We start from the raw sequence: 13,437 nt of genomic DNA, 5'->3' as shown, positions 1-13,437 counted from the left end.
TGTTCCTAACTTGTTTATGAGAAGTTTATTTTTTATCTTGCTAACGTTCCAGTTTTTTTGTGATAGCATGTACACCTGAAGAAGTCGGCATTCCGCCAAAACTAGTTGTGTTCTAATTAAAGTTTTTCTCATCTCGGCGTTTCTAGTCAGCAAAATTCTAATATATATACACTTGGGTCTCTTTTTATGCAGTAGACATGTTCCACAGAAAACTATATAAAAAAATTGCACAAAAAAAGGCCTAACTTACGTTGAAAAGTCACGGATACATTCCATAATTTTCTAAAACCGCGTAAAACCAATGCATTGAATTAAAATAAATCTAAAATCACATTAAAAAAAGTTTATGAAAATTCAGAAAAATAAGAATGCCGAAGTTTGTTTTAAAGCTTTATTCATTTCATTTTATTGAAAAGTAACATTTTTTTAACATTTTGTCATCAGAATTATTATCGCTATTAGACAATATTCAGCAACGTTTGCGAACTGGTGCAAAATCGCTTTCATCACCAGAAGAGATAGTCGGTGATCAGATCTGTATGGTAAAGGCAATGTTTCTTCACAAACAGAATTAGCTTCACCCTCGTTCTGTGCTGATTTTTTTCTTCTGACAATGTAATCAGTGATTAAACTTTGCGATGATGATTTTGCTAATTTTTTATACAGCTCGCGATATCCAGACATACAGTTCTTCAGCTCACATCAGAATTTAGAGGCTTGTTCAGAATTTGTCATTAACAAGAAAATGATTTTCCAATTTATTGCACAGTTCAAGACCTTCTCAAATTATATTTGCAGTGAGGGGGACAGGATTTTCATCTGTTTCACTATCGTTTTCTGGATCTTCGATATCTAAAGTTAATCGATATCCAATAATATCATCATCACTTAAGGCATTATCCACAAGATGTTTGTGGTTGCACTGTTTGCAATACATCCAGGCCAAGCTGCTTTCCAGCAAGCATTTAAAGTTTGTGGTCTTATTTCAGCGATAGCAGATGCAACATGATTTAAGCAGTCCAAAATTGAAAATTATGCTTAAGGTAATTTTTTAAAAGTAGCAATTATGCCTTGATCTAATGGCTGAATAATGCTTGTTGTATTGGGTGGAAAAAACACTATACCTGCACATTTGGATGTTCTAAATGCAAATGACTTGGTGCATTGTCAACAATTAATAAAACTTTAAAGTAGAGAGCTTTTTTGCTTCATGTATGTTTCCACTTCTGGTACAAAGCAATTATTGAACCATTTACTGAATACAGCAGTTGTTACCCAGGCCTTTGTATTAGCACATCCAATGTATTGGCAGCTGTTTTAGGTCTTTGCCTTTCAGAGCACGTGGTCTTAGAAATAGATTTACTAGGAGGGATTTCTACATTTGATCTCCTGATGCATTGCTACAAAGTAACAACATTACTCGATCTTTGCTTGCTTGCTTTAAACCCACTTGCTTTTTTTCTCAGACTTTGCAATGCAAGTTAGCTAGGCATTTTCTTCCAAAACAAACCTGTTTTGTCAGCATTAAACACTTGATTGGGACAATATTCACCATCTTCAATAATTTTGGCTAACTTCTCTTATAAATTTTTCATCTGTTGCTGCAACCTCACCTGTAATCTTTAACGTTATGAAGTGCATTTCTTTTTAAAAACCCGACTTACCATCCTTTGTTAGCCGAAAATTCTTTATCAGCCTGGGAAGCGGAAGTAGATGGCTCCAATTGCTTCATCTGTTCATAAAACCGAAGAGCTTTTTCTTTAATTAAATAACCACTTATAGGAATTCTCCTTTGAGTTAATTATTCAATCCAAATTACGAGTGCTCCTTCCGTGTTTTCGAATAAAGAATCTCTTGAGTATGATAATTTGGCACTTAGTTTTGTGCCAGAAATGACAGATTTTCTTATTGTGACTTCAATCTTTTTAATTGCTTGTATAGTAGATTTGCCTAAATTAAAATGTTTACCAATCGCAGTAGATCCCTCTCCTCTTGCTAAGCGATCTAAAATTGCAATTTTCATTTCCAAAGAAATTGCTTTTCTTCGGTGCTTTTTTACCTCCATTGGGCCAAATTTAATTAATTAATGATCAATTATTAATTAATAATAAAAAAATCAGCTAAATTAACAATTAATTATTAATGAATACATCACAAAATAACCAAAGTGTTCCATGAAAATTTCAGGATTTGTGAAGTGTTTCCGTTGTAGGAAAAGTTTGGGAAATGCTAGATTACCCTATTATCGGAATGGATTCTCCTTCTGTTGGCATGCGCAGAAGTGTTGAAAGGTCTCGTATCTGTGGGCGTGCACTGCGTAACTTCAAATCTGCATAAAAAAGATCGGCATAAAAAGAGACCCGAGCGTGCATGTACACACACACACACACACACACACACACACACACACACACCCTCCATACTTGTTTGATTACCAATTTTTGTAATTTTAGTTCTCAATTTTCTTGCACTTTCCTTCTCAGGTTAACTTATGTTTTTGAGCTATAATGCTGTTATATGCTTTTTCATGTTGGAGGGGAAGGGGGGAAAACACATTGTCCTGTTCAGTTTTTATTTTTTATGTGAAAGGATGGCAAAGTGTATCCTCAGAATATAAATTATTAAAATATTTTTCTTTCCTTGAAGGAAAAAGAATGCAGCAATGTCAAGGAATGGGAAACAGACCCAGGAGTCTTAGTGCTTTCATGTGTTTGTCCTACAGAAGTGACAAATTCTCAGTGTGTCACCAATGTAAGCAATGTGAATATGGAGGACTTCGACATAGCAGGAGTTTCATCCAACATTTGTTGCATCCAGGCTAGCACAGGTAATTTACTTTCAGGTTTTTATTTGAATCTATCTTGAATGATTTTCAAGACATTGCTGAAGATAAATGTGCGATTATAAATTTTTTTCTATTATTGTGAATATTCGTGTGGGAAATTTCTGGAATAAGCTACATAGACAGGAATGAATAACTAAATTTAGTTTTCATTTCTGTCATTGTATTTATGACCTCAGGTTTCACCAGCTCAACCTAGCATTATCAAAGGCATTTTTAGGATGCACACTTAATGAAGACTAGAATTACAATGGCTTCCAGGACAAGCACCACTGTCACCTTCTGTGCACATGACTGTTCTTGTTCTGGAAGCCATTATAATTCTAGTCTCCACAGAGTCTTAAAAAGGCTTTTGATTACATTAGGTTGTAAATACTTCCCACGCATATAGTTTATTTCAGAAATTTCCAACATTGTGAATATTATTGGCTCTTCTCTGAATGTAAAACAGGAATGAAATAACTGAATTATAAGTATGCTTTATATGATTACCATTTATTTGAATATAAGCAGCCCACGAGCAGGTGCAAGATACATTCAGCTTGTAGAATTATTCTTTTATGCTTACTGAAAAGAATCCTCCTTTCTAAGAAACATACACTTGTTTTGAATACTTCAAAATATTCAAAGGTAGATAAACTAAAATTGCTTGAGTTGATCTACTTTTTTTATTTCCGATGATATGTTATATACCTTTTTTAAGCATTGGCTATAAATTTTGCTTTCTAAAAATAGAAAGCAAAATGCTTTATATTTGTCTTGTATTATTTAATTGTTGAACCTTTTGATGATGTTTAGTGGTCACTTAAAATGTATTCAAATTGTTTTACTTGATAGCAGCCAATTTGATTTAAAGAGGTAATTCCAGTGATAAAAAAAAAAAAAATTAGCTATTTGATATGCTATTCTCTATTGCTCAGAATTTTCTGCTGGCAATATATCAAAGGTGTTCATCAATCTTCAACTAAAAGGTTAGAACTGTTTGTTTCATTTCATAATTATTTTTTGAATGTGTTTAGTCTTATTCAGTTAATTTGAATAGTATGTAAGGAATGATCCCTATTTGTGACATTATCAGATGAATAACAGGCATAACTTAAAATTTTCCTTGATTGATGTACGTTAAGCCTGAAACCTGATTGATAAAACTTTGAAATGTTTAGATAGCGGCTGATCCGTATATAACTTCAGAACCTGTATATTGTGATTTTAACTGTCATTTATTGTATTTGGGTAGGATTTGAAATATAAATATTTTCATGTCTGTCAAAAGAAAGGATGATGCACAGAAGAATTCTATATGCAAGCACAGATTGAAATGACATGCAGGTTGTTTCTAATGCTCCCATTCACAACAGTCTTTCTGGATATATTTATTAGATTACTGAACAGTGACTACAGTCCTCTGACAAATTTAAAGATTGTTGGTCTTGATCTTGTAGCCTTTCCTGCTGTTGGTCCATTTGGTTTCATCATGTCCATGTCAGGTATGATCATGCACTGCTGATCTTGTGACTGATGGAAGTTTGTATTTTTACGTTTGAGTTTGATAGGTAAGTTATATCATTGTTAAAGAGGGACACTTGTATGGTGTTGAGTGTTTGTGTGTACATATTTGATATAATCCTGTCATATGCACCAGTTAGTCTTATGCCTGTACCATCATAACTTAAGAGTTCATATCTAATTGGGAAGATGATCTCCAGTGTAGTTATTGCAGAATTCAGAAGATGACTAAAAAAAAAATTAATAAAACCAAAAACTGACATAAAAGGTAAATGGCTCTCTCTCTCTCTCACACTCAAAGTCTGTTTTCGATGTTCACTTATAACTCAAATGAATTGACTGAATTTGATTTCTTCACCAATAGATTTTTTTTTACCTCCCTCCACAGCCCGTATTGCAGTTTACCAATATCTGGCCACTATTTTGTGGCCATTTTTTAGATATTGTGATATTACAGAAGTTTTTTTTTTTTTTGATTGTTTGGGATAAATGTACAGATTTTATTTGCTGTGATTTTTGACAAACACTGCCTGTTGTATCCCATGGAATCAGGGTGGACAAAGTAAATGCCTGCCTTAAGAAATCACTATGGCATGATAGAGAAGCTTTCTCTTAAAACCATGCATGTTCATCTACATGACTCCATTCCACTTTCCTTCGCCTCAAAAATGTTAAATTGGCAATGGTAAAGTAGAGCAAAGAGATGGAAAAATTACATTAACATACCTAAATATTGGGAAAATTGTCCAAACTGTAGACCAACTGTTGTGCAGTGCATATCCATTTGTTTAGAACATAACAGGAAAGTCACTTTGTTCAGGGAGAGAAAGATTTCTTTGCACCCTGAAATGAGGTGCATCAACAATGAACTCGTGTGTTCTTAATTGGGTTAATGGACTTGTCAATGTTTACAAATCAGTAGATAATCCCATGGATGTAGATGATGCAGTTCATTTTCTCAGTGAATTTTTAAATTCACTTAATCCACCTGGATTGCCTAGTCATGAAAGTAAAATCGTTGAAATTGAATGATAGGAGCTGTGATATTTGCAGATCTTGGTATTGGAGAAATTGTCTTCATTTCCCAGGCACCCCTTATTCCTTCAGACTATCCATTTGCATTCAAGTGCTAACAATTTCCAATAAGAGTTTGTTTTGCAATGATGATGATTAATGAACAGACCCTTAGATATGCAGATTTAGATTTAAGAGATCTGAATGTTTCAGACACAGGCAGTTATATGTAGCATGATCTCAAGTTAGCAGTCCTGAGAATTTAATTATTTTTGTCAAGGATGATGAAACTTCTAATGTTCTTTTTAAAGAAGTGTTATAATATTCACAATTCTACACCATGACCAAAAACACCAAATACTCAAGTAAATACCCTGAAGTGAACCTGTAGGAATAAGTCCACCTCTGTTGAAGCTGGTGGACTCAGCTAGAGAACACATTGACTGATCTTGATGTACGTTGATGAAAATGTATGTAAAGACATCTCCAGGTTATGGAGCAGTGATTAATTTTATTTTATTTATTTTTTCTTACTGCAGTTTAACAATATCTGGCCACTATTTTGTGGCCAGATAATGTTAAATTCTATTGTTAGATATTGTGATATTAAGTTCTTTTATCACAATTATGTTTATTAGTTTTCTACATTCTACTCATTCTCAGGCCCAGTTTAATGAAACAATATATATAATGAGGCATTACTGAGACTTGAATCAATTGTTAAGTTAATAAGTGACAAAAATTGTTAAGATTTCAGTCTTCCAATACCAAACAATCCTTTGCCTCTGGATAATACTGGAAAATCACATACAATTCAATGAACTTTGGGATTTATTAAGTCGGCACAATCACTAACTTCAGATTAAGCATGTTAATGGTAATAATGGAATAGCTTAATATCACAAGATCTAACAATAGAATTTAACAATATCTAAAAAATTTAAATATCTGGCCACAAAATAGTGACCAGATATTGTTAAACTGCAGTATGGGCTGTGGAGGGAGGTAAAAAAAAGTTAATTGCTGCTCCATAATCTAGAGATGTATATTGATGAAAATGCACACAAACCATCTTTGGAACATCCTCTATTTACTGGTGAAGACAATCAAAATCAGTTGATTCATTCTTGAGTTGTGTATGTATATATATATATATATATATATATATATATATTTACATACCGGCTACTGAATTCGAAACCTTTATGCAGATGTATGTAAAGGTAACTGACAGCGTATGTGCTAAACCATGCATCACCAGGTTCCAGGTAACTAGTATCTAATAAAAACTAATTTGATCCAAGTTGTCTGTAAATAAAACTGCTTTTGATATCTTCCTTGGAAGCAAATGCACAAGTCATGTTTTCTGAAGTGTTTAGGTTGCCCTGGGCAACTCTGGACTGTGATTTGGCTAGTAATTTTTGGGAGGGAAAAAAAAAAAAAATACATAATGAGCTTATAAGCTTCCAAAATTATTTCAAACTGAGAACTGAAAATATATTGTACATAATTTTTAAGGTTGTTTTGAGATGTGTGCGTGTATAGCAAAAGTTGCAAATACAACTAAGAGGATAATTGCTACATTGAAGCGAACCTTGACATGTAAGGATAAGGAAATAATTTTGCCTCTTTATAAAGCTTTGATAAGACCACACCTGGATTACTGTGTGCAGATTTGGTTTCCCAGGTTCCAAGGTGATAAAGAAGCTGTTGAAAGGGTGCAAAGAAGAGTTGCAAAGATATCTGGATTATGGGATTTATATTATGAGGACAGATTGCGAGTATGTGGATTGCAGACTCTGGTTAACAGGAGAAAGGGGTGATATGATAGAGGTCTATAAACTTTTTGAATGGGTGTTATAGCATTTCAAATGATGAAATTTTTCGTTATATGGAAGGCGGGGAGAGAACACAGAGGCATCAATGGAAGTTAAGGTTGTTCTCAGTCAAGAAAGGGGTAAGAGCTGGGTTTTTATCCCAGAGAGCAGTGAGTGGAATAATTTTCCCTTGGGGGTAGTGAGTGCATCTAGTGTAAATGAATTTAAGGGAAGGTATGATAGCTGGATTGGGTAATTTACAGCCTCCCTCTGAGTCCTTGACTCCCTGGAGGTCTCTCACACACACACACACACACACACACACACACACACACACCTAGTATATTGTTGGTTAATCTGATTTTTGTTGTCTGACTGAGCAGGAGAATACCATATGTGACGGTCACTGTGTTTGCACATGCATGCAGCTTAGAAGGAACATTGCTGATACCTTGTTTTTCAACAACTTTTACAAAAAAAAGTTAATAGATTCTGTTTTTATCAAGCCTGTCTTCAGAATGTAAAACTTTTTTTTTTCCTCTCTGACCTTCATGGGACTTAATAGTATTTCCTTGTTTTAGCATATGCATCTTCCATTCTTCCACACTGAATGTTAATAAATTGAAGATAAAAGAAATTATATACTTGGTTTAATGCTTTATCCAAGTTTTAGCAAACAAAGTTTCTGCCTGAAGTATTTTCAGGACTGGGGCAATTGTATATAGAAGCTACTGACTTCACATCACTTGCCTTAGTATCCTATAATGCAAAGCACATATCCTTACAGACATGTATAATGCTATGCATTATGGGAAGGGTCACTACCCAGACTGGTTTCAGTCTGGGTAGTAACTGCAGAAGTCAAACTTGGAATTTTTTTATTTATTTTTATATAAGCTGGATTCAGGCTAAGTAGGGATATCAGGATCAGATTTTCACTTTAAGACAAAGTTGTCAAAACATAAATATAATGAGGATGGGTACTTAAATTTTGCAGATCTAGAAAAAGCACATGACAAGTTGCCAGGAAGTTAATATTGAAGTATAAAAGTTTTGCAGTGACCACTTTACTGCAAAGTAACCACCTTGCAGTTTTTAGTTGTGAAATTCAGAGTTAAATTCCAGACTGGAGTAGAGCTATAGTTCCCATTTATTAAAAAAAAAGGGAGAGGGGAGAATAACAAAGTTATTTCTCTTCTACGTGTTCCATGTGAGATTTACATAAGCGTACTTGAAGGTGAAAAAAATTGTAGGAGAAACTCGGTGAACAAGCCAGCTTCAGGCCAAATACAGATGGGAAAGATCAAATTTTCACTTTATGATAAACAGTTGAGAGATTGTGGAAATATAACAATCTGTACTCAAGTTCTGTAGATCTGAAAAGGTATATATGACAAGGTGCCCAGAGAATGGCATTTTCAAAATGCCATAATAATATGGGATGAATAGAACATTATACACACTGATACATAGTCTATATTTAAGTTGCAAGTCAGCAGTTAGAATTGAAGGGATATAGGAAGATGGTTTGATATAAAATCCGTATAAGACAAGGGTGCACATTGCACACCACACTACCTCCACTTCATATTCATCTGTATGATCACATTATGAAAAAGTGGCCTGGTATTAGAATTGGACATATCAAATTTTGCTTTATGCAGACAATATACTCCTAAGCACATTTGGTGAAAGTCTCTAGAATCTCCAACTAAACTGAATAACAGCTGTTAACAAATTTTGCAATTTGTTACAGCTATTCAGAAAATCAGGAATTAAAAGACCAAAACTATAAAATTAGGTAGGAACATAAACTTTATCTGCATTCTCAATGGAGAATCTATAGAACAAAAAAAAATATTTTGGCTATTTAGACACAATTTTTTTTTTTTTTTTTTTTTTTTTTTTTTTTTTTTTAATAGTGAAGATGTAAATAGACAACAGAATAAGTAAACTTGGTATGGTGGGGAGCCAGTTGAATAAACTTATATGGAATGAGAGAGAAATTAGAAAGACAAAAATAGCATTGTAAGTGTTCAAACCACTTAAGTTGCTGATCTGAGAGTTGAGCGGGAAATAAAGCATTTGATAAAAGATTAGACACAACAGATATGAGTTACAAAAAAAAAAGTTAGGGAGCAAACAGATGGTACAAGGGTGGTTCCACGAGTTTCTCGCCTGACTAACTTTTAGAACTTTTAGAGGTGATAAAAAGAAAACAACTGTGTCACTTTTCAACATAATCTCCCTTTACTTCAACACACTTTTTACATCTTTGAATTAACATTTCTATGCCCTTGAAAAAATAGTCTGCAGTTTTTGTCTGCAAACTGCACTTTATTATGATGATCATAATAAAGGACTGATTTCATCCATTTGATAATGAATTCCAGTACTTCACTCTGATTCCCTTGGCAAAGCTCTAAAAACTGGTGGGAACAGGTCACATGATACTTCTTCTGAATCAGTATAAGACAAGGGATGAAAATAAATCTCCAACCTTTCTGAGATTTCTTTGAGCTTCATTCCTCTGTCATTAAGCGGTTCCTCAACAAGACATTTTCCTCAGTTATAACTTATACAGGCCAACCATCACGAGGATTATCTTCATGCTCTCTCTCTCTTCCTAGTTGAACTGTTTAGCCCATTCCTTAATGGTGGAATATGAAGGAGACGCTTCTCCATAAACGACATCCAATTGCTGTTTGATAGTACTTGGAGAATGCTTCTTTGGTGAAAAACTTTATCACACCACATTACTCAATTTTTAACATTACAGCCACTTGCTGTGCCACATGTCAGTCAAACGAGCGCCTCCAACTAAATGATGCAGGTAGAGAGTTGAAACTGGTACACTAAGCTCCCTTTCTCTCATGCATGGCATTTTAAAATTGGCATGAATTTTGTGTGTTAGGCTGTAAACTTGGAACCTACTTTATATATTATCTGAATCATTAAAAATGAAAATATTATGCAGGGACTTGAATTGTCGACATTTCAAGAATGTGTGAGCAGTGCTAATTTCAGGTTGTGTGGTCGCTTAATATGAGAAGAAAGGTCAGAAAAACAGACATTAGATGACAAGAAAAGACTTGGATCATATGGTGGATTGATATAGAAGACATAAGGTCTGCTTTTGGATCCTGAACAAGTGAATAGACACTAATTTGAATAAAAAATTGTTGACAGGTTGATATTAATGTCAACTTAATAATGTACTGTTATGGTATCCTGTATGCCCTGTTATGGTGCCAATCAGGAAATTGATTTCTCACATGTAGCAAGTGATTGTGCACTTTACATACATTGAGACTTTGTGTAACTTTAGTTGGCAATCAGAATTAGTTTCCCTTTGCAATAGTTAGGTATCACATCAACACAAAATAAGATATGGTGTTCAGAGTGATAGCATACAACTCACTGCTGTTTACAGCATTTGAATAGAGCTTTCTCTTTGAATAATAGCAGCAATATCATATGTGATGTAATCTTTGCATATCTGCATTACTCTTTAGTCATTCTTGATTAGAATAACTCCATTGCTGAATTCTGCTGGTTTCTTATTAGGAATGGAAACACCATTTTTGTATTTAGCACATAATTGTATTATATGTGCCGAATACAATGGTTGAAATAGATTTTGTCTAAAGTAAAATTTCAGTGTTGTGTAGTAAATAATTAAAAATCATTTTATTAAATGTTTTATTATTATTGAGACACCTGCAGGGAGTCGGACTCATTGAGGGAGGCCACGCACCGGCTAGCATACTTATTCTTGAATTCATTCGCATTGCTTGTACTCACAACATCCAGTGGCAATCCATTCCAATCACACACCACCCTACGAGAGAAAAATCTAGCCCTCATCCCCCTTAGCAGCATTTATTCCCAGCTTCCAAGGATGTCCTTTCCCCACCCTTTATAAATTGAAAATTCCATCAATTGAAATCCTGTATGACCCTTTCAGAAGTTTGTATGTCTTAATCATATCATCCCTCTTTCTCCTGTTTGCTAATATGTGCATTCTATAAATTTTCAATCTATCTTCATAATCACTTTCTCCACTGTATCAGAAACCAGGACACCAGACCTGGGTCTTATCAAAGCCTTGTAAAGAGGCAAAATGACATCTTTACACGTGAATGTTTGGTTCAGCATTTCAATTATCTTTTGAGTTGAATTTGCAATCTTTGTTACATGGTTGCTGAACTTCAACTTCCTATCTACTAAGACTCAAAGATCACTAGCCTCATCAGTTTCTTTAAGCATAATCCCACCAGTATAATAAGACATTGGATATCTAATAATGCCGAAGTGAATGACTTCACTGACATCCATTTTCCTATGCCCACAATTCCAGCCTATTCAAATCATTCTACAAGTACTGCATATCAGCAGCTTTCCTGATTACCCTACCTATCTTAGTATAATCAGCAAATAGCTGTATGTTGCTTGTCAAATCCTTCCCAATATCATTAATCTACAGATTGAATAACAGTGGACCAAGCACTGATCCTTGTGGTACACCACTGGTTACCTTAAATCTTGCAGATTCACATCCTCCATATACCAGTTTTTGGTATCTGTCAGTCATCCTCTTATCCACCCTAATATTCTATAATCCAAACCCATATTCTCCGATTTATGCAACAGTCTACCATGCTGTATTCTGTCAAAAGCCTTAGCAAAATCCAAAAATATCATGGTAGCATTGTTATGGAATGTGAGCAAGTTGCTAAAACATGACCTTCCCTTAGTAAACCTATGTTGCTTATTGCTAAGTAGATTCACTGTCAACTCAAGCCAATTTTTCCAAAATCTTCACCACCATTCCAGAGATACTAATTAGTCGAAAGTTGGATACATCGGTCTTTGCACCACCCTTAGGCAATGTAATTACCATACATTCTTTTCCATTCCTGCAGAATCTTCCCTGTTCTGAAACTCATATTAAACAGCCTGGTCAAAGAATAGCCAGTTCAACTGAACACTCATTTAGCACGTGTGCTGATATTCCATCAGTCCCTATTGCTCAATTCTTATTCAGTTTTGTGCAACTGCTCTGATACCTTGTCCTGATACACCTGAGTTTCTACATCCAGTGAAATGGTAGTAGTGAGCTTAATGTCATGTACATCAGGTTGATGATAGCATTTTAACAAAATGGGCACTCATTAAATGAACAGCCTCTTTTCTGCATCTGTAACCTTTACACCATCTGCATTTAGAAGTTATTTCTTTCTTTTACTAGCAGCATATCGATAGAATTGCTGCTAGTAATTCTTGTGGGTTGTCTTTAGCATGTAGAGCCAATTTCTTTTCATACTCGGACTTTGCTTTATCTACAACAGTTGTGATTATTCTAGCCTGCTGCATTATAATTTTCATAATGCACATGGTATTCTTTCCATGTCATCCTTTTCTTACAAATCTCTTGCTTAATAAGATTACACATCCATTTGACTCCTACCCTATTTATTCTTCAAACTCTCAGGACACATATCGCATCATTTACGTATTTTTTAAAGGCTTCCCATGTACTGTCGATATTCTTCCCATTCCACAGAACTCAGTATGCTCCTCAGTTGGTTATAATTTCCTGCTTTGTAGTTCAGCATGTAACCTTTTCTGAATGGAATATTCATAAACTTCCCAAGTGAGTACTGCATGATCACTGTCACCAACTGGAGGCAGAATAGTTGTCTTTAACTGAAATGCTCCTCTGACACTATAATCAAATCTAAACTCTTTGACCTAGAGTTTCTTCATGCCACATGCTGCTTTAGGAAGTTGTCCCGCAACAGCTCAATAAATGCATTTTCATTCTTCTTGTGGGATTCTACTGTACCCAATTAATATTTGGATAATTAGTCTCCCATTATGATTACTCATTTCAAACTCATCTTGTCTATCTGGTGATGCATTTCTTCATTACTAACAACCAATCCACCCAGTCTGTAACAACACCCCACTATGTAATTGAAATTGTTAGATTTGACCTCACACCAGATGACTTCAAACTCGCTGCCACATGAAATTGTTAGTAGTAGTACTACAATCATAGGTCTCAGCTCTAACTGGATTCAAGTCATCCAATATCATTAGCAGCATGCCCCCCCCTCTCCTATCCTTCATAAAAATAGTGTACCCTTTGCTAGTATATCTGATAGCCAGGTCTCTCACTAATGCCTACAACCTGAGGCCCCAACATATTGACCAAGGCAACAAACTTCCCCTCTGTTTCTGATATTCCTAGCA

At 34.8% G+C, this 13,437-nt stretch overlaps 1 protein-coding gene across 1 annotated transcript in view; it reads left to right on the top strand.

Moving 5' to 3' along the window:
* The window catches only part of LOC150098857 (uncharacterized), a 55,637-nt gene that overhangs the window by 26,685 nt on the left and 15,515 nt on the right, over nucleotides 1-13,437 (top strand). The window contains exon 3 of the mRNA XM_090405436.1: nucleotides 2,647-2,827. Within this exon, the coding sequence (XP_090261562.1) occupies nucleotides 2,767-2,827 (61 nt within the window). The 5' untranslated portion in view covers nucleotides 2,647-2,766. The remainder of the gene's footprint in view (nucleotides 1-2,646; nucleotides 2,828-13,437) is intronic.

This window comes from Typopeltis vanoorti, chromosome 15 (genome assembly GCF_054136105.1).
Source record: "Typopeltis vanoorti isolate ZY-2024b chromosome 15, IOZ_Tvanoo_1.0, whole genome shotgun sequence".
NCBI lineage: Eukaryota > Metazoa > Arthropoda > Arachnida > Uropygi > Thelyphonidae > Typopeltis > Typopeltis vanoorti.
This window is presented reverse-complemented; position numbering and strand designations above follow the sequence as displayed.